This window comes from Nymphaea colorata, chromosome 7, assembly GCF_008831285.2.
Source record: "Nymphaea colorata isolate Beijing-Zhang1983 chromosome 7, ASM883128v2, whole genome shotgun sequence".
Classification (NCBI taxonomy): Eukaryota; Viridiplantae; Streptophyta; class Magnoliopsida; order Nymphaeales; family Nymphaeaceae; genus Nymphaea; species Nymphaea colorata.
Genome location: NC_045144.1, coordinates 10,213,010 through 10,239,506, shown reverse-complemented (window position 1 = coordinate 10,239,506; position 26,497 = coordinate 10,213,010). Strand labels below are relative to the sequence as shown.

The window sequence follows — 26,497 nt, the reverse complement described above, 5'->3', positions numbered from 1 at the left end:
GAAAGGTCATTTCAAGAGTTTTTAGGGGCATTTAATACAGTGTTACATGAATCTGTCCCAAAGATTGGAATCATGGAACACTATGTTGGAATCTATGTTAGTATTCCAGTTGCCAAACTCGAGCAAGATTTGCTTTAGGCTAGAGGAACCCATTCTCCTGGACACTAAAATTTTCTTCGTAAGCCTGCAGCATGAATTATAAGCATGCAGGGACAAGGAACATAACTTTGAGTCTGATCAATCATCTTGTCTACTCAAGGTTCTTTTACAACAATAGGCTTTTCTATTAATGAATGGAATAAAATGTGAATATACAAAGCTAAAATACACGATTTGCTGCAATCTGACCATATGTTTCCTTGCATTTGTGAAAACATAGCCAACAATTGACACAAAGCTAAAATACACGAACAAATTCAACCACAAATCCCAGATTTGCTGCAATCTGACCATATGTTTCCTTGCATTTGTGAAAACATGGCCAACAATTGACACAATAACCAATCGAAAGAAAATGAACAATGGCACAACTATCCAAGAGAAGTACCCTTTCGGTATCCTTTCAGCTTGTATGGCTTGAATTAAGAGGCTCAGATAATCCACAGGCCCCACAAGTGCATGTCTCTACCCTTTGCACAATTGTCTTAAGGTCGTTGCCAGTTTGTAAGTTCTGAATTAAGCAGCACACAAAATTTTGATAAGCAAGATTACAATCATTTATATAGCACATATGCAAACAGAGGAAAAAAGAGGAAGGAATATGCTTCGTTTGTTACGCTGACTTTTGCAAAAACATGGTCCAGACGAATCCGCAGTTCATTTGCATTTTTTCTCAGCATTTAACCATGGATCAAGTAAATAAAAACGTTCATGGGTATCTAAGACAGAGATTCAACACCACAATTAAAATATCTATGTGAAAAGTGCCATCTCATGATTGCTGCCACAATCATAAACACTTAACATGTGGGTTAGTGCAAAAGGAAAAAGAAATCTAAACTTCAGCAGCACAAGCATGCTTGAGCTCTTACTATTGATATAAGCACACGGGTAAGTTACTAGAGAAGTCAATATAAGCTCCTTACCTAATTGTGCAAATTTAAGGTTTGTACAAGAACGATAAACCAGAACTTACGTATAAAACGGGAAAATCCTAGGGAGCATCTAGTCACAATATTACTCTACCATTTACAAATAAAATAAAAATATGGAAAGAGACACATGTAACATACCAATAAAGTATCATTTAGACGAAGAATCTCTTTGTATCGAGATTCAGACAGTTCCTCTGCTCTGAACAGATGCCTCTCAGCAGCCAAAAATTTCTGATGCTCATCGCATACCTTGAAGCCAGGGACAGAAAAAGAATTTAGTTTTATAAAGATGGACAGTACAGGGGAAATGAAATCCAATTTTTCAGTTTTTCAGTACATTTGCTTCTAACTCCTTTATCCTTAGAAGAGATGCTTGCTCAATGAAAGCATGTCGCTTGCGTTCTTCTTCAAGCAATTCTGTGGTATTATAGCGCAATTCAGCCATTTCCTGAGCAAGATCTTCTGCATCTTCTTTTGCCTTACACTTCTCTGCTCTCAACTCCTCCTACAATGCATGTAGCTTTTATCATCCAAGTGACTATTCTTTGTAGACCAAGATGAGAATAGGACAGAGAGGATGTTGTAATGAGAAATTTTCCTTCCATTTAGAAGCATACCTGAAGTTTCTTGACAAGTTTAGATACACTGAGCTCAGATGTCACCCTCTCTCTCTTCTCCAGTAACTTCTTGTCGCAGCATCTTACAACTGCCATTTTTGAAAGCAATGGGCCAAAAATTTCTTCACCAATGCTTCAGAAATAGCATTGTTATTACAAGGACAATCAAGCTACTGATAAATACAAGCAGCTCAACAAAAAAATATCTTTACATGAAAAATAGAACAGGATTTTTAACAAGCAGAACTCACAGATTCCAAGTGCATTCACAATCACATGAACAGCATCATATAGAAGAGAGCAGTAACACATGCAAAAATATAAATCTGGAAATGGCAAATTTCTACAAGTGAAAAACAATGAGACATTTTATAGTGGCATCAAAGTCCACATTGAAAATGTTCTCCATAATCTGAACCACCTCTGTACACACACACACACACACACACACACACACACACACACACACACACACACACACACACACACACACACACACACACACACACTACACACACATACATAGATATATATATATATATATATATATATATATATGTGTCAAAAAATTTTAAACAGAATAACATATTCACACACACACACTACACACACATACATAGATATATATATATATATATATATATATGTGTCAAAAAATTTTAAACAGAATAACATATTCACACATATATCCAGCCTGGCCCTAGGACATGTTTGAGCCAAAGAAACCACCCTCGAGCCATCTGGCCCAATATCTTAATGGGCTAGGGTCCAGCTGCCGGCAAGGGTTGGCTAGGTTGTTGGTTTACATCTTTTCAGGTCTAGGCCACCCGAGTCTATCCATAGTGACAAACACACACACACACACACACACACACATATATATATATATACACACACATATATATATATATATATATATATATATATATATATATGTGTCAAAAAATTTTAAACAGAATAACATATTCACACATATATCCAGCCTGGCCCTAGGGCATGTTTGAGCCAAAGAAACCACCATCGAGCCATCTGGCCCAATATCTTAATGGGCTAGGGTCCAGCTGCCGGCAAGGGTTGGCTAGGTTGTTGGTTTACATCTTTTCAGGTCTAGGCCACCCGAGTCTATCCATAGTGACAAGCCTCTTTAACAGGTTTATGAGAAAGAGAAGAAATAAGTTTCCATTAGCCATGTTGAAACAGTAAAACGAGAAGAACGAAGAACAAGCACGGATTTAACGTGGAAAACCCCTCAACTAGAGGGGAAAAAAAAAACACGGGTGAGGAGGACTGGTGCCCACTAGCAACCAGACACTCTCTCTTAGATTTTCATTCACACGCAGAAAATTAGAGTTTACACAGTTTAAATAGGGCCATAACATAACACCTTAGATCGGGTCCAAATCCAGACCCTGATCTGGATGACCCAAATACAACATATGTCAACACTCCCCCTCAAGTTGGGCATACATATCGAACATGCCCAACTTGAATACATTCCTCTCAAACTGAGTCCCTTCAAAGTATAATATGACCCTCAACGAAGCCCTTTGGCAACAAACTAGCAAAACTATAAATGCCTTTCCCTAAGGCTAAATCCAAATTAGGAAAATCCAAAAGAAACCTTCATGTTACATATCAAACTCTCTGAACTAACAAAGTTATAGAAACAAATATACTTTATGTATCCCAAGAATAATACATCTTTCATGTAAATCCTCGTTGGATAAATTACAACAAATCCTTGAGGAAAAATTTCATTTAGAAACACAAAAGAGGAATAAGAAATACAAGATTCACATACATATATTTCCAGAAAAGGATGAGGAAGTATGCTAATTCTACATGTACTGTATGTATATACATATACATATAGACACACATACACAAAGTCAAATTCAGCAATATGATGCCAATGATAGAATAGCACTTTCACTTCTGAATCAGGTTCAGACTAGATAACAAAGAAGCTGAGTTTTGCATGGGATTAGAGACTATTACAAGCATAATGCAATATAAATATGTCTTGTACAAGGATCCACATGCTCCAAGAGTGTGCAGACTTATGAACATAAAGAGGTCAAGAAATAAGACATAAATTTCTTACCACATTTCCTTTTCAATTGGTAGAGAATCATCCAGTGCAATAGAAACAGACGGGTGGGAGCTCATATTAGTTCTCCATTGGCTACAATCCTTCTCCTGCTCATTAATATATTCATCTAGCTTACAACAAAATGATATGGTTTGCTGCTTGAATTTCCCTAGCCTCTCTTGTAATGATTCCTTCTCATTCTTCAATCGATTGATCATTTGCTGCCCCTCCAGAAGATGGATATCCAATTGGCTTAGCAAAGACGCCATCCTAGCTGTTTCCCTCGTACACTGTTCACTGTATCCCTCAGCTTGAGCACATTTCTCCTCACATGCAGACAGATCAAGCATCAAAGTCTCTATCTCGCATTGAAATTCCAGCGTATTCGACGAAATAGTTGCCTCCAGCTTATTTATACACCTTGCAGAATCTTGAAGATCCAATTTGTTCTGCTCTAACTCTTGCATCAAAATTAAGCGATCAGATTCAGATTTTAAGTAATCATTCCTCATCTGGTGCACTTTCTCACTCAACTTACGAAACTCTGAAAGCTTCAACTCTAGGCTGTGCACATGCTCAGCTACGCAATTTGCTTCTACATTCTTCAAATGTAACTGATCCTGTAAGTATTCTGTCATAAAAGGTTCTTTAGTGAAAGCATGCATTATGTGAGCCTTATTTAACTAAAACATTTAAAACCCAAAGTTTTGAGTGACATATCATAAATATCTTTTCAGCCTTTTACTGGTGAGGATTTCCTCAATTATCAATTAAAAGTTTGCTTTTCTCAGAAATATCAGGAATTCCAAAAGTTTACAAACAGACAACATAAAAGAAAAGATGATGAAATTAATAAATTATGAGCTTTCTAAGATTTTTCTTACAAAAAGGTCCACAAAAATTTAAAATAATTACTAAAAAGTTGAAAAAACTAAAGATTTAAAAATGCATTCAAGACAATTGTTTTCATAAAAAAGGTGATACTTTTAAATTGGAAATATTTTCAAAATATCAAAATTTCTACATGTTTCTCATTTTTACTTATTAAGAACTTTCCATTTTAACAAAATATATTTTTTTTTAAAAAGACCAGAGATATTTGTGACAGTGGTCTTGACAAATAACCAGGAAAATGTGTGTGGTTACTAGTCCACCAGCCAAAAGGACCTATGCGGACCAATACTGTATGCTAATAGATTTAAGTGGATGCTTTCCCAGTGAACTGTCATTCTATAGAAAAGTGGAGAAAACAGAGGTATTATTGTCAACACTGTAAATGTCCTTGTGCACAGTAGACTAACATGTGCATGTGAAGCCAGACACAACAAGCAAAAGAGAGATTGTGAAAAAAGATAAAGAAGAATAAGGTTAATTCTCGATAACTGCTAGGCCAATTATCATGGAATATATAGACGTTCTGAAAGGCATCAAGATCACGAACTTTACCCATTTGAAGAGAACAGTTCCTTATCTGACTTTCCAGTTCCTCTATCAATTTTTTATCCTCTGAACGAGCCTCAGAAAGTACGTCTACATCCAACTCCAACTTCTATGATAAAATTAAAGAAAATTGGAAATTTAGGCTCTTTCATATCCTCCAATCAGGAAAGAGACCTTCTTAACTTTTCTATAAAGGACAAAAATTAAAGAAATTTCAGAACTCTCCATGGCTCTTTCAGGATGGGGAAAAAATTGCCAATAAGCATCTGTAACTTCTGATCTAAAAAGTTCTCTATATATTAATAAAAACTAGTCATATAGCTTCACAAATATGCAGCAAGAAACATCAACATGCATGTTGTAACTTGTAAGAGTAACTAAACTGGCCAGAAAGAGAGTTCCTAACCTTTTTCAGGTGCCATAAAAAAAACTGAACATGTGGACTTTTGAAAATTCAGTACATTTTAAAAGCCTAGAAAGTGAAATTCTTCTTTATTGAGGAATACCAATTCTTATCTGTCAAAAAGGACTTCTCATTACCAAAGGAAGGGCATAAAACTGATTATTAAAAGCCCAAAACAAAAAGGAAAAAAAAAAAAACACTGAAGGATAATTTTACACAATAAGGAAAGAAGAAAATTCCAAGTAGTCAGGAAACTAAGAAAGAAGAAGAGATATTTTGGAACCATGATATACCTCACCAATAAAGTGAAGCCTGTTGTTATCAGGGTCAACTCCAACTTGAGAATATAACTTGAATCTAAGTCACATGGGCAGTTCAATAACGTTCCCGTTACCATGTCGCCCGACATGGAAAAGCGGGTACTTGGACACACCTGGGTATTTTTGGGATCAAATCTGATTCAACTACTTATTTTTACTTAATTTAGCCTATTTCTAACTCAGTTTTCATTTTATTTTTGCGAGTCATTGGTCATTAACATGTACTATTTTATTTATATTACTTGTTTATTTAAATGTTGCTTTCATTTTGAACTTTTTATGGTATTTTGTATATATAGGTATATATACCCTCCTGCCTCCTGCCTCCTGTACCCTGTACCCACATTTTCTAAAGTTGTTGTGCTTGTACCCATACCCAAACCTATACCATACCCATGTGACTTAGACTTGAATAATCTAAGATACCATGTATTATACATGTAGCATCTAATGAAGCATCAGTCTTCTTTGCTAAAATGAAATCTGGTGACTGGTGAGCTTAGTTGTCAAGGCGTCGTCGCCTAGGCGTGGACTAGTCGTCAGTCCACATCCCACACCTAAGTCCATCACTTAGGCATGGGGTGTGGGTTTGGTGCCTAGGCTGGACTAGGCGCGCTGGCGCCTAGTTCATTTGGGTGTTTGGGTGACTTTAGCCTCTGATACATGAATTTTTTTTTGCTTCTCAAGACCTGTTATCCCTTGAGTTTAGCTTAATTTTATTGCAGGGAGTCTGATTTGACCCAGTGGTTGCAAAACTTATGTTGAAAACAGAGAATTTTTGCTATAAGTATCTCAGAACATTACAATTTGTGCAGAAATTAGATTGCTTGCAAGGTCTATCTTTTACTTGAGTTGATTGAGTTAGGATTGTAGGTGTGATTTCAGTTCTGCTAATGTATGCATTAGATAGCTTAAGTCAGAGTCGTGTAGGTGTCTTTCACAGTCTTTCAAATTCATTCATATTGCAGTTGGGAGAGCACAGATTTCAAAGTAGGTATTATTTTGGTTATTTCTTTTTCATATATATTGTTTAAAGCTCAGTTTTAGTTCTACAACGAGAATTCTATCATCTGGTTTATTCTTCCCTAAACTTTTCTTCCACTGTTTTATAAGTTGATTTTGACTAATCCTAACTTGCTAACATTCTAACTTAACACATAAAATATAAAGCTAACATTTTAGAATGAAAAATAACTAAGCAAAATTGCAACGACTTTTGGATGCCTTTTTAGGCTAGGTGCGGCTAGCCACCTTGACAATTAAACTGGTGAGATCTAAATCCCACCAAGTAATAAAAATTGGTAAAGCTGTCAGGTTTCCTTGTAATGATAGAGTCGACTAATGAAATCTGGTAAACTAATAAATGAAAGCATAAGGAACACGTGTGTAACAGATACTTATTGTGAACTTTTGCTGCCCAATGCCACAAGATGACTTTTGCACACAAAGACATGGGCAAATCAAACATTGCACAGTAGTCATCGACCATGTTTTTAAAATCTAAGAGTTGTCTTATTTGGTGAAATATGAAGCTCCTTGAACTCTTCTTCGGTCTTCATAAATATATTTAGACCATGATGAACATTCTGCATGAAGATATTAAAATGGTTGAATCAGATTTCTAGGATATACCACCTGCTTCGAACTCAGGTGAAAGTGAAACTCCTGTTCATGTTGCAAACAATTCGGTAACAGTTTTTATTGACCACCATCTAATTCACCAAGATGCTTATAGGAATCTATTAGACAAATTAAGAGCATATATGGTTGATTAACAGTCTCTAATGGTGCCACAGTTATAGTCATCCAACAGTCCTTTATTCCAATACAATATAGAACTACATTTGAAATGTAAAAGATAGAAAGCATTAGAGAAACATTTATCTAACCAACTGGTAACTCTTGGACCACTCAAGTGGCAGAAATTGAATAATAATAACCCACAATCACTAGTGATGACATAGTTACAACTATTCAGTAACCAGTTGCCAAGTCCAATGCAATATTAGACCACATTCGGAACGTAAAAAAGGAAAAAGAAAAAAAGAAGAAGTATAAGAAGCAATAAAGAAGTTACCTTGATTATCAGGTTACTCTTGGACTGCTCAACTGACAGAGATTCCCTTAACAAGTCATTTTCTTTCTGCAGCTGAAAAGCAAAGAAAATACAATAAACAGATAAGACCCCTATGTAAATTGATAACCTACACCATTGAAGAATAAGCAAATATCATAATTAATACCAAACAAAAATTGTTTCCATTTTCAGGAAATATATAAATAAAGTACCTCTCTACACATTGTCCCGAGATTCAATAATTCTTCAATATCAGCAGAATATGCTCTATTGAACATCTATATCAAAGCCCATATTTGAATCAGTGCAACGTTGAAGAGTTCCAAGACCGAAAAGAGAGAGGAAAAACAATGGCTCCGTTTGAATTTGGAAACAACAATTCAATATTTTCCATGCAACAAATATAATCCTGTAAATTTATATACACAACAACTGAAATCACTTCCACAGAGTTAAACACCTAAAAAGGCAAATGTGAAAAAACTTTCACATTGGTGATTTTTTCCCTTATTTTTATATTCTTTTAACATGATATTTTGAATAAAAGGTGATAGTTGCAACAATTATTCATACATATGCATGTGTGTGTGTGTGTGCATATTTGCTTGATTATAAAAATAATCTAATTTGGATTTTAATTGAATTTGTTTTGACCTAATTGAATGGCACAGATATGTTTATCATTATTGAAACCCTATAGGTCAAGTCTTGTGTCTTTTCAACAAAAAATAAGGTTCTTTATCCTATGAAAATCTGGTGCACTTTTAACCATTAATTTCTTGATACATGTCAATTTTTGGTGATTCAGAAGTCAATGTCCGCCAATCCGACCATACAGATCATGTTGGCAGCGTTGCATCTACAAACAATTTTCAAAAATGGAAAAATAGAAAGACCAAACTGGAGTACATGTACAGATGATTATATGGAATATATAACCTTGTATAGACATAGATAGGATCTTGAAATATGTGCTATAAGAGATATGAGGCATATAAACACCAATTATGAGTTGTTGAATCTGAACAAACAGCAAATTCCCATAATGTAACTTCTGAGATTAAAGTGCTTACTATCATCAGCATTTTTGAAAAGTTTATTCAAATGTAACAACTAATGAAAAGCCAGTATACAGTTCACGATGGTATCTCTGATTATTGTATTTGTTGGTAGACATAATATATATGCATAAGGCTCTCGGAATAGATGAACTTATGAGGACTATGAAGACAACTTACAAGCTGGCCAAAAATCTTTACAATTGCCAGATGTCATCTACTTTTCCAAAGGTCTCCTTTAAGGAGACAATTCATGAGGCATTTGCTCTCATTGGCTAAGACTTAGACAGCTTATCATGACAGCATAGTCCCTTCGTACTTTCTACACTTCAAGTTACAAACGCCCTACACGTATACATATTTACAAAATACATGCATTCCTTCATACATACATATTTACAAGCATATACACATACATACATAGCATTTCACGAACTTCTCTCACAGTTTCTACCGACAAGCTTTTCCATATACATTAACTGGGAAATTTTTAGGAAGCCCAATAATAAAAATATACAAAAAGGACAGACAAAACTATGAAATTATGAGTTCTCCAAGAATTTCCTTACAAAACCATTCATAAAAGGTTAGAGTGATTATTAAAATGATAAAAGAAGCAAAAGATGTTCGCAATATATTTAAAATTTTAAACAACATTTTGAAAAAGAACTCTGCAGAAATATTCTGGACATATCATTATCCTTTTGTGGCAAAGTGAAACTGGAAATATTTTCAAACTACCAACGTAAACTTCTTTCTTCCATTTTTTGGCTAATTATCACAATATTTTGAAAAAAATCCATATTTGTGACTAATGATACATCCTACCCACCTAACAAATATGTGCATATATGCACTATGCATCTACACAGGATTTATTTATTTTTGGAGTTGGCTGCACATAACAATGGACTGTTTCTTTTTACAGTTGAGTACACATAACCATTGTCTTATATTATCCATTTATTTCAATTTTTTCCTAAATCAAACCCTAAAAATGTGATCCAAAATCTTGGTTTAGTGTAGTCACAAAAAACATGTTTTTTCTAAACAAAAAAAAACATGACAAATAAAGTAGCTGTTTAAAACTTAAAAAAAAAGCCATTTTAAACAAGATCAAAATGAAAAAATGTGAAAAAAACTTGTTTTTGTGTTTTTTTCTCTATTTTTCATTTTCTTCATTTTTTCACATTTTTTTAATGTCAAACTGTTTGCTTCATTTTCTAATTTTTATTTGTTGCAAATCTACCTATTTTTTTATATTTGTGTTATTAGTTTCTCACTTATTTTATTTTCCCCTCATTTTTAGTTTTTTTAAATTTTTTAAAAATTTACCATATTTTTCTTTTTTACCAATTTTTTAAGCTCTTGTCGGAGCCTTTGTGCGAGACCTTCGAGAATCGAGACGACGTACAGACAGCATGCCCGCACACCCTGTTGGAAAGCTTCAAACTCACACAAACTGCAGAAGAGAAGCACAGTTGGTTGGTGCTAGGGAATAAGAAGGATGATAACTGAAAAATCTACAATGTAAGGTCTCAGCCCCACCAATTGAAGCTACTGTAAGAACTATTTTAAATGAGAACAGACAAGTTCTTATTAAGAAGTTGAATTCTGATCATATTAAGGATCAGAGAAGGAAGGGTATATGTTTTCATTGTGACAACGAATGGACTCTGGGTCACCAAACTTCACATGTATTTGGTAGAGGAAGGAGATGGAGGGTGAAGAGAATGAAACAGACCAACCTGAAGAAGTTTATACTTCTGAGAATGTACTGCGAGAAATCTCAGTACCTGCTTTGACAAGGGATAATTTTCCTCAACTAATGAGATTAGAAGGGAAATTAAAGGGGCTTCCCATGAAAATATTGATCAATACTAACTCTATGCACAATTTTGTGTAAGACCAATCTGCCAAGCAATGTTGCTGCATCATTTTGAAGCAGCCTGGGTTCAAGGTAATGATCAGCTCACTAAAATGTAATGTAAACGGAGATGCCCAAAGGGAACTATGCATCCAAGAACAGATATTTGAGGTGGAACCTTCGAATGGGATTTTCTTACCATGACGATGGATTTCAAGGGAGCAATAGTCAGTAGGTAAAGGGAGTATACATGCCATTGCTAACCATGCCATCAACCACTCTTTGGGAGGAGCACAGTCCATTGAAATGAATAACAATACCCGGGCGCAAGTGGAGAAATTGTAGCCAATGGAACCAATTTGGAACTCCACTGTACTGAGTTCCTACCATTATGTGGAATAAACTGCTTAAAACCCATGTTTTCTTCATGCTTTTCCTTATGCACACCTTGACGACAAGGTGTTTGTAAAAGAAGGGTTGGGGGAGTTGGGTGGGGGGGGGGAAGGAGTGGAATTGATAGTCATACGGTTGCTTAAGGGAAATTTTGGAAAGAGTTAGCAAATAGGAGAGATAAAAAAATAGAGGTCGATCAGGTCTTTGGTCTCTTTGCAGGCCGACCACACTAATCACCATATAAATATGTAAGGGTCCATTGACGCCCTAATCAGCTGATGTTATTGAGAAGTTAATGCCTTGGGGGACTTAACCCTAACTAACGGAAATTGAGTGTTATGGGGTAGCCTCTATTTCCCTTCTTCACTTCAACCTGCACGTGAATAATGGTAGCCAACTGCTACCACTTTGACTAGTTTCCAACCTTGACTTGACCAAGAAAGCTGATCAATGGCCTAGTCAAGGCCATTCACAAGTGTAAATTGAGCTCATTATCCAACCGAAGCTTGCTCTCTCTCTCTATGTTATGGCCCCTTTATTCTATTAAAGCAATTGGTGTTTTGGTGGCCCGTAGTGAACTTCATTATGAACTGCCATACATTGGGCAACTTGCTGCACTATTATCTTTATTGAGGCAACTCATTGAACTGGTATGCTATATTCACCCTACATCTCTTTACAGCTTATTGATAGAAAGGGCTTAAGCTCTTGGCCAATATAATTGAAAAGCTAATTTAGCTTTTGGATCATACACCATGTTTATAAACAGCATAGAAATGCATTGTTCCATTTTATTGAATTATCTTTATGGACACAAACATTTTCTATAATTCATTGTATGAGATATAGCTGAGGTATCACAATTCAAGTTGTAATGGCCCCATATAATATTATAGATGGGGCCTTGAAAACAACAACTTTCCCAACTTGCTGCTCTTAGAAAAATGGTACTGCATCCGTCCAACACAGGATCAGGGATGGAACTGGATGGACGAACCACAGCCTTTGTACAGGACCTATTGTGGGTACACTGTACAGGAAGATGGCCATATGACTGTACTCTCAGATGCCTAAGACACTGATGTTCAGAACAAGCAAAGGTACATAGGTACGGGTATGGGGAAATGGGTAAGACAATGTTTAATAGTTCCTACATATAATCTCATAAAACATAAATAGACTAACAAAAATATGGTTAGAATGCAAGAAAAAAAAGTGGTTTGTATCGGAAACCGGAACCGATCCAAACGTATCAACAGCATACCACTGTACTAGTACCTAAGTCACATGAGTACTTCAGTAAGGTCCACTTACCTGTGTCGCCGTACCTATACCCAAAATAGGTACTTGGACACACTCGGGTACCTTAGATTCAAACTGATTAATTTTACTTTAATTTAATTTTTTCCACCTTACTTTTCATTCTATTCTTAGAGTTATTGTTCATTAGCATACTAATGTTTTTATTTATATCACTTGTTTACTAAAATGTTGTTTTCATTTTGATTTTTTTGTGTTATTTTGCATTATACACACATATATCCTGTTGTACCCCCGTACCCACATTTTTTAAAGTTATCGTATTTGTACTCGTATCTCCGTAACCGTACCCAAACCGTACCCGTACCCATGTGACTCGTTCCGGTACTAGGGCACAGCTCATACCAATGTGACTTAGAGGACAAGCAATAACTGCTTCCCTGTATCTCCACCATAACATATGTTCAATATCTGATTTTTTAATAGGTTGACTGCTTAGGCATCAAATTGTTCATTTGATTGCTTCACTGCCGATAGACTAAATGTTCAAACCATACATCCTCAATGTACTGTTGCATATTGGTGGATCCTTCTTCTCTAGGACCAGGAACTCTCTTCTTTGCTTCACATGTAACTGATTAAAGATCCACTCACCTGCTGATGGACTTTTCTAGTCCAGAAAAAATTCGAAGCAGCCCTAGTGACATAAGACACTAGGGGGGAGCATCATGCTCTGTTGAGTCAACACATGTATAGCCTAAAATAGAAAAGCAGTTCGCTGATGAAACCATCATCTGGGATGATTCATCTGATGCCAGAATAAAACTAAGAATCAAGAAGGAACATCAACTCAACCAGAATGACAGAATAATGATATCCATTGCCTCCCTTTCCATCTGGATATCCATTCAAAGTCCCAACTGTCTACCTTTCTTCGTGATATTGCAGATGAACTACTTACCACCAGGTGCGCTCCTTTTTTCGCTAGAAGAAGGAACCCAAGAAGGTCCAATCTCCAAAGATGTTATTATGGTATTGAAAGTGGTAGGCCATTGATTTTCATAAACCTTGTCTCATAAGGAAAACCTAACTTGCAAATCTTATTTTAACATAATCCCTTTACTTTTTTATTTGATAAAGTTGATCACAAATGACATTCTGAAACACTTTTTAGCTAACCCCACATTCATGAACTATAAGACGCTCATTTATCATCATGTCAAAACTAAAATCCTAAGATGCATTGAATTTTTCAAGATGATTAAAAATTTAAATCTATTGACATGGTAAATAAAACTTATTAAGGATATTCATACAGTTGAATCAATCATTTGATAGTCAGAGTTAGCACAAACAATGTTATATACCAACATAAAGTATCACGTATAGAACCATATCTATATCATAAAGGTGCAGGTGTGTCTTGCGGCATTTTTCAAATTAGATTTCACATAGGTGCAGCTGCAGAGTGTTAAGTTTGTACATATGGATCGGGTCACCCAGACCCGACCCATTTGATCCATTTGATCCACACGCCCAACACATCATGGGCGGTGGCATACTTGTAAATCTTATTGTTATTTTGTGTATTTTATGATGTACCCTAAATCGTGATTAGTATATAATGATAACAAGAGGCAGACGTCATTTGTTGCTGCACTCTTTCATCTCTCTCTTGCTTGGACGTGCAGCCCACTTCTCTCTTCCTCCTCTTGCATCTAAGTTCATTCGGTGGTTTGGTATTAGATATCAAAATCTTACATGGTATCAGAGCAGGTTTTGCCACTGAGAATGTTCGGTAAAAATCTCTAATTCCTGCCCTAATCTTTGTTTCTTTTCTGCCCTAATCCTAAAATCTCTATTTTCTGCCCTAATCCCCAAATTTCTGCCCTAACCCTAATCCCCAAACTTTCTGCCCTAATCTTCCCTAATCCTACCGTCTGCCCTACCCTAATCTGTCCTAAACTGCCCTACCATCAGCCACCTAACCCTAATCTCAAAATTTCTATTTTTTTATTATTGCATTTATGGATCCCCACTGCAATTCCAGCATCTTGTCGTCCAATTTCCTCTCCCAACCCATCTCACAAAAGCTAAATCACACCAATTATTTGACATGGAAACGTCAAATAGTCTTGTTCATCAAGGATCACCATCTCTATGGACATCTCAATGGCACCACACCTGCGCCACCTGAATGGATTATGCGAGAGGTGAAGAATGTTGCAGGACAAGTTCAAGAGACCATTGCAGAAATCAATCCTAAATATGAGATGCGGATGGCTCATGATCAATCTCTCGTTGCTTATATCACATCCACACTATCAGAGGAAGTTTTGGCGGGTGTTGATGATGATCTTTCAGCACTTGAGTTGTGGAATGTACTTGCTACCACATATTCTCAAGTATCAGAAGCGAGATTTCTACAACTCAAGAGGCAGTTTCAGGATATCAAGCGAGGCACACGTTCAGTCTTCGAATATATACATGAGATAAAAAATGTCAGTGATCAGCTTGCCATCATAGGGCATCCAGTCGGTGACAAGGACAAGGTACAACAGGCTTTGAGTGGATTGGGGCCAGAATTTGATGTTTTTTGCACTGCTTTAGAGGTATTGCCTGTTCTTCCCTCTTTTGAAGACTTGAAAGCAAAATTGATTCAGCATGAAGCGAGTCGTGTACAACGACATGAATTAGTTCATTCTGGCGGTCACAATGTATTGGTCACTGGGACCCATGCTTTACAATGAAGTCGTCCAAGAGTTTGGAACTCACAGGCAGGGATGGAGAGAGGTATCCTTCCTACACCTAACACAAATGCACAGGCAAATGTACCACGAAGGATACCTACTTGTTTTTATTGCAATAAGAGAGGTCATGTGAAGTCAGAATGTTGGCATAACCCACAGAACAAGGGAAAATAGCTCATGCGTGACAATAAGGCAGCAGGGTCATCTGTTTCGAACACGACTGCAACATCGAACATTTTCCCTGATGTGCAGCAGATTCTAATGACAGCGTTGTTTAAAGTCAATCTCAAGCAAAATAAGGAATGACAATGGTATGTGGATTCTGGTGTTGCAGCTCATGTAACTGGTGACGCAGGTAAGCTTTCTAGTGCTCTCCCTTATTTAGCTACAGGCTCAGTCGTCACAGGAGATGGTTCCCATCACAAAATATCACATATTGGAAATGCACACTTATCCATAGCTCATTCCTCAATACCCTTAAAGAATGTTCTTGTTGTTCCAAATGTCAAGAAAAATATCATTTCTGTGTCAAAGCTTATTGATGATACTTATTCCTCTGTTGAGTTTACTCCTTTTGTTTATGTTAAGGATGCTCGAACCAAGAAGACATTCGCTGAGGGTATTCGCAAAGGAGACATGTACGTCATTGAAGAAACTCCAAAAGTGTCTAAGTCTTGTGTTTCAGATTCATCCTTTCCCAGTCATAGTGAAGTCAATATCACAGAGTATGATATGTCATCTCTTTGACACGGTCGTTTAGCACATTGTAGTCAGTCTTTTATTCAAAGTCTTGTTGCAGACGGACTATTACAAAAGTCCAATCTAAGTCCTGTCAGTGAGTCTAGCATGTGCTCAAGTTGTCGTATTTGTAAGAGTCATGCTCTTCCTTTTCAATCAATAAATAAGCGAGCTTCGAAGTTATTTGACATCATTTATTCTGATGTTTGGGGGCCTGCTCCTATTTCTTCCTCTTTCGGGAGTAAATACTATGTTGTTTTCATTGATTCTTATTCTTATTACACTTGGATCCACTTCATGAAAAGCAAATCAGAAGTTTTTCGCTTGTTCACCCAATTCCACGCCTTGGTCCAAAACAAATACTCTAGTAATATCGTGCATTTCCAATGTGATGGTGGTGGTGAGTTCATTTCAAATGAATTTACTGAGTACTTACTAAATCATGGGATCACTAGACAAATTTCCTGTCCTCACACACCACAACAGAATGGTATTGCTGAAAAAAAACATAAGCACATAGTTGAAAGTGCTCTGAATATGATGCATAACACTGATGTGCTCATGACTTTATGGACTGAAGTCTTCCATACTACTATTCATGTTATTAATCGACTGCCACTATCCATGCTTGAAGGAAAACCTCCATTCTTTATTTTACATCAAGAACAACCAAATTATGATGAGCTACGTGTTTTTTTGGATGCATCTGTTATGTTCATGTTGATGTTTCTTTGAGAAATAAGTTTCAAGATCGAGCTGTCATGTGTAGATTTGTGGGTTATGCAGAAAATTATAAAGGCTATCGCTGTTACAATCCAAAAACTGGACGTGTGCATATTTCACGACATGTTGTTTTTTATGAGCTCAGGTGAAAGGATTTAAAGGAGCCACATGCAACACTTAATGTTAGAAATGATGTATATGACTCATGGCTGAATGCTGAAATATTAGACCAAAGAGCTGATACACACCACGCACAAAGTGCCAGAACTATTGATGAGCTCGAGACAGCCACAAACACTCAGATGGACAGCATACCTTCATCTACTCAGACCAACAACATGAGCATGACTTCACCTAATCGGTTTTCAGGAATGGTGTATAATCGACGATTAGTTCCAGCTGATCCAGAAACGGCCACTACTTGTCCACGTAGATCAAAACGTGTGCGGCACCCTATTGATAGATGGGTAAGTTATGGTAATTTCTCTTTGGATTTTCAGCTCTTCATGACAGAATTGAACAAAAAGGTGGAGCTCAAATGCTATGAGCAAGCGTGCAAAAGCAAACATTGGATCAAGGCCATGGCCCATGAATGAAGAAATGGCTGCCTTAAATGAATGTCAAACATGGAAGATTATTCCTCGTCCAGATGGTAAGAATGTAGTGGGCTCAAAATGGGTTTACAAACTCAAGTATAAACCTGATAGAAGCATTGATAGATATAAGGCTCGACTCGTGGCTAGAGGTTTCACTCAGCAGTACGGGGAAGATTATGATGAGACTTTCAGTCCAATCATCAAGATGGGAACGATCCGGGTTATCATCTCTCTTGCCGTCTCATATGGTTGGAATTTATATCAGTTGGATGTTAAAAATGTTTTTCTTCATGGATTTCTAAAGGAAGAAGTTTATATGAAACAACCTCTAGGATATCCTACCAATGATCCAACCAAATGGGTGTGCAAATTACAAAAATCGCTGTATGGGCTTCAGCAAGCATCTCATTCATGGTTCGATAGATTTTCCCTCCATATACAACATGCTGGTTTTCTCATAAGTTCACTTGATCATTCCTTATTCATCTATCATTCAGGTAAAGTTACCACTTGGCTACTCATATATGTAGACGACATAGTTCTTATTGGAAACTCTTCATGTCATATATCCCATGTTAAGGAGGTATTGCAACAAGAATTCAAGATGAAGAATCTCGGCGAACTACGGTATTTTTTGGGTGTTGAGCTTGATAGAAAAGATGACATATTAACTCTTACACAACATAAATACACTCTTGATATTTTGGATAAGGCATGTATGACAAATTGCAAGCCCATAAATACACCTAGTGTTCTCAACACAAAATTAAATGTCTCTGATGTGAGTGATGCCTACCCAAATCCTAGTTTCTATCGGAGTATAGTTGGCATGTTGCAATATCTCACTTTTACACGCCCAGACATAGTATATGTTGTGAATCAAGTCTCTCAGTTTATGCATGCACCCACAGAAGGGCATATGGATGCTATACCAAACGTATTTTGCGTTATCTTAAGGCTACTCATGGGAATGGACTCATCTACACAAGACAGTCAACTGTTTTGCATGGCCACAACATTTCCACTTATACTGATGCAGATTGGGCAGGTGATCCAGACGATAGACGACCAATTTCCGGTTATTGTCTCTTCCTTGATTCCAATCTTATTTGTTGGAGTAGCAGGAAACAGCGTGCAGTTGCCAGATCTAGCACTGAGGCAAAATATAGGGCAATGGCTGCAGGCACATCTGAAGTTTCATGGTTACGTCATCTGCTTGGGGAACTTTCTCTTCCCATTGCTCAGACATCTTTATTTTGTGACAACCAAAGCGCGATCAAGATTGACTTCAATCTTGTTCTACATAATCGCACTAAGCATATAGAGATTGATCAACACTTCATTCGTCAAAAGGTTGCGGAAGACGAGATTGTTCCCACTTATATATCCACGTCTGAACAAGTGGCTGATGTTTTTACCAAGGGACTCACAGGGCACCATTTCTAGGAATTGAAGAACAAGTTGCGCATGATCAAACCCCATGCACAACTTGAAGGGGGCTGTTAAGTTTGTACATATGGATCGGGTCACCCAGACCCGACCCATTTGATCCACACGTGCAACACATCATGGGCGGTGGCATACTTGTAAATCTTATTGTTATTTTGTGTACTTTATGATGTACCCTAAATCGTGACTAGTATATAATGATAACAAGAGGCAGACGCCATTTGTTGCTGCTCTCTTTCATCTCTCTCTTGCTTGGACGTGCAGCCCACTTCTCTCTTCCTCCTCTTGCATCTAAGTTCATTCGGTGGTTTGGTATTCGATATCAAAATCTTACACAGAGTTCATAGTGCATACAATGAACTTTTTAATATGGAAAACAACTAAAATAAAAATAAAAAGATGTTCTAAATGACACATAAAATGCACAAACTACAAAGATTTTTTAGAATGAGTTATTAATTATGAGCATATGATTCATTTACATCTGAAGACACAATTGACCCTAACTTTTCTTGTTATCTCTTTCACAATTAAACATTCAAATTGAAGAGTGAGAAGCAGAGAGAAGTCAGGAATGTTTCACGTAGGAGTTGTCAAGATCTAATTTCATATAATTGTTAGGATCTATCTATAGGATTAACTAAATTCAGACAACTAACTAGCAGACATTTAGAACAACTCAAACAACTTTTTCTACTTCTCTCCTCATTAAATGCTCGACAATGCACATTTATGAGAAGACAGATACAAAGATCTGTATAAGTCGTACAATAAGTTGTCGAAATCAGGAGTGGGCACAGCTCACTCAAGACCATAAAAAGACTAATTGGACTAGTCGGTCTTCCAACTTGGTCTAAACCGATTGACTACAAATAAATAAATGCATATGTTTATATGGAAACAAATACAAAAGCATATATATCTACATAAACAATGTACATTTATATTTATAAGACAAGAATTAGTTGGCTGACCAAACCAACTAATTGAGTCATTGACTAGTTTGACCAACTAGTTGTTGATCTGAAACACAGTTCAGTTGATACCTGAGTCAACAAACTGGTTGGACTAATTGGCCAACTAGTCCAGATTTTCACAACTAAGGTTGTATGACAATAATTTTTAGGATCTAATTTTGTTCACAGTAGTCAGATCATCATGCTTTATGTATACATTGAGTATGAATCATCTATTAATTTGATTGATAGCACACAGGGTTCTACGCCTAATGTTACTTTTTGAGAAAGGGGGGGACGAATGTTGTTAAACCCATCATGTAACCCCCAACCTTGAAGGCCATAGTTAGATATGGATGTAACATAACGTAAGCAACATAAAAAGTCTCAAGTTTAATTTTTGAATATAAAATTACAAAAAATAAAAAAGCAAAAGAATAATAGAAAAATTGAGGAAAAACATTAAAATTTTCTGTGAATTGGATAAGCCAGTAAAAACAAATACAGACCACAAAGAACAACTATGCGCCACCTATAACATGCATCTTTTATTAGAAATAATCAAAATTGACCACCTAAATTACTTCCAATACTTAAATCTGAATCAAAGTAAATAAGTTTTCATCATGGATTACCTAATCCCTGACATCTTGAAACAATTTAATGGTGAGAGAACTTGAAAATTTTTTATTTTGGACGACAGACTTAAGTTTGCATACAAAAAACCACTAAAGGTCTACTTTTTAGTTCATGAAAGCAGCCTAAATGTTATGGTTTACTGTAAATGTGTAATGCAAGAATGTCTTTCACGATGAATTTAACATTCACCCTTAAATATATATATACATATGTGTGTGTGTGTGTGTGTGTGTGTGTGTGTATAACTTTGCGTAGAAAAAGAACCTTCATTGTCACAAACATATATATTAGAGAATTAAGAATCCGCTGTCCTTTAATTTTGTGTTTGAGTGTGCAAAAGGCACCTGCTGGCGCGGTATCTCTATACCATTATTGTCGTTTCAACAAACAGTACATGTGCATAGGCATAATAGTATACAGCGAAACACTCGTATCATAGAATGATGAAAACTCATACGATCAATTTTTTATCGTCTTTAAGAATTTGCACTTAATGCGTCCATATAGGATAAATGTTAAAAAATATTTTCCGCACCAAAGAGAAAATTGCTGGTGAAAATCCCTCATGATCTCCAGCTTCTTTTCCTTTTCCTTTTCTTTTTGATGGTGGTGGGGATTGGGGGATTTGAAACCAATTTTTCAAGGTTTATGGCTGTTATCATCCCGGTTATCACGTTCACTAAAAAGCATCTATGAATATCAAGAACGTTTTAGTGTTTTACCAAACATACCTTTCGGCTATTCCTTTTCCCTTCAAGGCCCTATCGTTCGAACATATAGCCCACGAGATTGCGCCGTCACAGACGATGGTTACCTTTAGCTCTTTCTTTCTTTCTGGCAAGCGATATCTGCCTTCCAGGCCGAATACGCCCGGATTTACGAAGAAACAAGAGGGGAGCAGAAAGAGAGATAACTCGGAGGAAGAAATGGTGCCTTTCTCTTAGCCACTTTAGGCTCATTCCTCTCCCGCACCAGACTGTCGGCCGTCGCAGGTCGACCTCTCTCCTGGTTTGCCACGCCGGCGTCAGAGGAAGGTTGGGTCGGAAGGTAGCCTCTTGGTAATCATCGGCTCAAGAAATGAAAATTTGAAATACGATCTTACTTTTTAACATGGTAGCGAAAGTAAGCGCAATATTTTTGCTTTCTTCGCGACTGCTTCACTCTTACATCTTCGCTCATGGCGGTAAAGTTTTAAACCAACCCTATGTGTTTGAAACATGTCACGTTCTTATTCTTTCACGCTCCGGAATTGAACGGGAAAGATACAGAGTATTCTATGGTGTTGGAGCAACTTCTGATTCATGGGCAAGTGCCACCCTAAACCTTGAATAGCTGAAAGGCAAATCATGCAGAGGGTGTTTGATAACAAGAACATATATGTTTAATGAATCTGTCATAAAAATTTATGGATTTGTATCTAATGTTCTATGAATTTACCCATATCTTGGAGTCTGATTCATAAAGCACTATGTTAGTGTTCCTACTGTCAAATGTTCTTTAGAAAGTGTCAAAATGCTTCACCCTTTTAAAAAAAATTTGTATACGTGAAGTGGCCAAAGGACACTTGAGCTGTGTTTGATGGCATCAAATTTGATATATAAAGCTGATAGCTAATCCATGGCTGAATCAAAAAGTAAATTTCACTACTACACATTTGAGATCCACATTGCAAAATAAAAGCCATAAATTTTGCAGTAGCCATGGGTCTCAATTCCAATGCTATCAAACATAGGGGGTGACTTGCATGTGAACGAACAACTTTTTTTTTGTGGGGAGGGGGGTGATGATATCAAATTTTATTTTGGTGGAATACATGGTTGAAGAAAAAAGTAAATTTCACAACTACACATTTGAGATCCACCTTGCATAATACAAACCATAAATTTTGCAGTAGCCATGGGTTTCAAATCCAAAGCTATCAAACATAGGGGGTGACTTGGGGGCAAGATCTCAAATCCATGTGCTATGTACTAGGTGAAATCCATGGCTGAAGTAAAAAGAAAGTTTCACAGCTACACATTTGAGATCCACTTTAGATAACAAAAACCTTAGGGATGAGAAGGGTGGACTTTCCTATGAAGGGACAGCATAAAGGATGCCTCCGTTAATGATATGTGGGCCCACCAGATGGAGACCGAGTTATGTTTAGGGGTGGACATCGGGCCGGCCCGGCCCGGTAAAGGCCGGTTCAATCCGGTTCGGACCCGGCCCATTTAAAAATAAAAAACATTTTTTAATCATAAAATAATGTTTTTAAATATAAAATATATTTATTAATAATAAATATATATTATTAAAATAAAAAATTAAAAAATATATATATATTTTAAACTTAAATGGGCCGAACCGGGCCGGGCCGGCCTATCGGGCCCGGGCCTGAAAAATCCTGGCCCGGGCCCGGGCCCAACCAGGCTCAACCGGGTCGGCCCGGCTCGACACCCACCCTTAGTTGTGTTCACACAACAAATATGCATGCATGCAAAGAAAAAAAAAAGGAAAGGGGGTTGAGTAGTTTAGAATTTTTTATACCTTAAACGTTTTCCTATTGTCTTTTTTGTCCACTTGAAAGTCCATTTTTTTAACTTTATTGAGGGCATTTTGGTGAGTGTGCACGTGACCGGTATGCACTAAATGCCACGTGGAAAGGAAGGGCGTGGGATCCTTTTATGCTGCCATTTGAACTTGCCCCTTATGCAAATGTGAAGTTATATGTATGGGACTTAATAAAAAGTTGGTTACCACTATAAGTTGCCGCAAACGTCATTTGAATCAATGACAGAGCCAATAATTTCTCTGCACCAATACATAGTACGATGAAAAACAGATACCTCATAAATAAACTAAAATGAAGAAATGTAAAGTTAACAATCTTATAAACTAAATCAAGAACAAATGGGGCCTAGGTGATGGAGGAAATGGGTTGCAGAAGATGCCTTGACTTCATAAGCTGGAAGAAGTTCATTGAATGTAGGCTGGAGGTGAGCACCACACATCAAGTAGCTGCCAGAAGTATGCCTATTGTGGAGAAATTTAATTCACCTAATGCAAAGGAAATGATAATCTTCAAATGAAGCCCAGATTCAAAGATATGCAAAACATCAAATCATTACATGAGTAAAAGTGAGTAAAAATAGTGTGCTTCATGACTTTAACATCCAAGCAACATGAGTGCTAAACATTCTCAAAAAGGAAAAAAACGCAAGAAAGTGGCAAAATGAATTATGCTTCCTTGGAAGATGCAAAAAATAATTTATTGAACATTCAGAACATAATTAGTGGCTAACTAACACAAGAAAAACATGCACTTGACATTTCACTTAGATGATCATCTCACCTGTTTGGTTGGAGGGAAAGGGAGGGATGAAAAGGAAAGGGAAGGGAAGAGAAAAGAAATGGAAATGAATGGAATGCTCAATCCATCCCTTTCCCTTCCTTTCCTTCTCAATCCCTCCAAAATAATTTTGGAGGGATTGGATTTACACTGCACTCTCCTTTCCTTTCCTTCCCCTCGTAGCCAAACAAACTTTCTTCCTTTCCATCCCCTCGTAGCCAAACAAACTTTCTTCATTTCCCTCCCTTTCTCTCTTTTCTAATTAGTTAACCAAACAAAGGAGAGATTACTCAATCCCTCCATTTCACTCCCTTTCCCTCCAACCAAATAGGGCGTTAGTGTAGAAGGGAGATTCGACTCCAAAATAATGAACTAGTCATTTACTTGGTACATGGGAAGAATGATAACCATTGGGAAGGGGAATCCCCATTATTGAGATGTACAAGGAAAATTCTTGTGCAGCAAGGGTTTACTTGTTATTTCAAAAATGAAATTTTGCCAAAGGGTGATGTGGTAAACTAACAAGGAGCGATTCTACGTCTCTCATAATTTCACAAATATAATGTCAATATATGGATGGTTATAAATGATAATCTTAGAAATGTTTTTATGATTGAAATCTTGTCAGTCTTCATTGGATACACTTTAATTTGATTGAAATAATGATGATCTTGATGGTTATGAAAGGATGATATTTCCTTTGTGGTAATCAGAAATCCATACCCCAAATTGTTCTTTATTGTTCCCACTTAAGTTGGGTGCACCAAGTTAAGTGACCTTAGCTTATCAGTAATATATTTGAATTAACTTCCTTTGCTTTATGCTCTGTATGTATTTAATTCATATGATACTAGCTTGTACATTTGGTATACTCGTGAAAAACTGTGTTTTGTTTTGTTGCTGCACGCATAGCTGCTCGACTATCACAAATACAACATAGTTGAAGATTTTTGCTCACATTATCCAAGATCCTTAAGAAGATAAGTCAATCATAATACTTCACTTATCTTTGTTGGTGAACTTCTATGTTTAGCTTAATAGATGATTATGACACCATATTTTGGCTCTATGTTCTCCATAAGATAAGATTTTCTCCTCAAATAGTGCAATGCCTCATTGACCATTTACTTGAAACATGACTGGTTGCCCAATCTCAGTCAACATAACAATTCAATTTCAAGGACTTTGAATGTAATGCTTTGTCCAAGAGCTCCCTTTAAATACCTTAGTGATTTGGTAGTTGCATTCCATTGTTGCTGGTTTGCATAAATTGGCTTAGAAGATGCCCGTTCATGTGACGACGAATCTTGTAATGGTCAAATATACAAGTCGAACAAAAAGTTTCTATTGAATGTCAGCAATTACAAGCAATTTGTGTTCATTGTCCTCTTTTGCTGCTCCCTAAGAATAGTGTTGGTTAGAGTTCAAAAGATTTGTTTCCTAAAATATTTCCTTTGATTGAGAAGTATCCCTTGCTTTAGTTGGACTACTTCTATTTTAAGGAAGTATTTTAGCTTTGCCAATCTTTGATACAAAACATTTTTTTAAAATTACTCCATCTTGATAATATGTCAGAATCATCATTGCCTATGATGATTATGTCATCGCCATATACAAGAATGACCATTTTTTTCTCCCATGTTTCTTGAAGAAAAAAATTAGTCTACTTAAGTTTGAGTAGACTAAATATGATTGAGTGTATTAGAGCATTTGGCAAACTACTATCATTGTCATGTGTTCACAACTTCAGTTTGTGCGGCACGACAAGTACCTTATGTTGTCTACCTTCAACAATCGAAAGTGGTGTAGAGATCATTTGAAAAGCAAAGTGCATAAAGAACACAAAGTATGAATAGAGTAAACTCACAATGTATTTTTATTGAAAAGCTTGTATATCACGAGGGAAGTAAGAAATAAGAACAATCTCAACTTGCTTACATAGGGTAGATCGAAGCCGTTTACAAGATTCTTGCCGACCACCTAAAATAAAAAATCTCATTACATACACTTGAGAATAGCTTGGAGGGTGCTCCGTCACAAGTGAACACTCAAGCATAAACCAAAAACTCAACATAAAGAAAATAAGTACATAACAAAGCAAAGAGTTGTACAGACTCTAGATAGAGGGGAATAGGCTCCCCCCTTCAAATCATGTGCCATCCTCAGTTCCAGTTGCTTCATGGAAGGCTTTGACCTCCAGCGGGTAGCGCTGCTTGATGTGGAATGCATACTCTCAGGTTGGGTTCTGCTCGTCTATCCACTTCACTTGGTACTTCTTCGGCTCGCTTAGATAGTTTGTTTTGTGCCAAAGAATCTGCTCTATCTGCTATAGTAGTCTGCTGCTCACTTGATCGGTGGGGCTCGCTCAACGATTGGGTCTCGTTTTGAGATGCTTCTATCGGGGTCTTCATCATCAAAATAAAAGGGCTTCATGTTACAAACGTGAAACACTGAATGCACCTTAAAGTTTGATGGCAGGTTTAGCTTGTATGCCAGCTTTCCGCTCCTCTTTAGCACTATGAAATGTTCCTTATATTTGTAGATTAATGCCCAATGTCGGCTACGGAAGATGGCCGTGCAGTCAGGGTAAAACTTCACAAGGATTTGGTCTCCCACTTGGAATTCTCTATACCTTCGAGTCCAATCTGCAAATTTCTTCATCTTTTTGACGACCTTATGCAAGAACACGTTGGT

At 36.8% G+C, this 26,497-nt stretch overlaps 1 protein-coding gene across 2 annotated transcripts; it reads right to left on the bottom strand.

Moving 5' to 3' along the window:
- Positions 1-260: 260 nt before the first annotated feature.
- Positions 261-21,715, bottom strand: LOC116257042 (uncharacterized). 2 transcript variants are annotated; one of them, XM_031633645.2, is made up of 9 exons: positions 21,204-21,715; positions 8,256-8,321; positions 8,044-8,115; positions 5,250-5,352; positions 3,816-4,434; positions 1,712-1,844; positions 1,432-1,599; positions 1,233-1,343; positions 261-670 (listed from the first exon to the last, which is right to left on the bottom strand). In XM_031633645.2, exons 2-9 carry the CDS (start codon positions 8,319-8,321, stop codon positions 563-565), a joined length of 1,380 nt encoding a protein of 459 aa, XP_031489505.1. In that variant the 5' UTR covers positions 21,204-21,715; the 3' UTR covers positions 261-562. The 2 variants fall into 2 exon arrangements, with proteins under 2 accessions (XP_031489505.1, XP_031489506.1); XM_031633646.2 differs by lacking the exon at positions 8,256-8,321 and having other exon boundaries at positions 21,204-21,709.
- Positions 21,716-26,497: the final 4,782 nt, after the last annotated feature.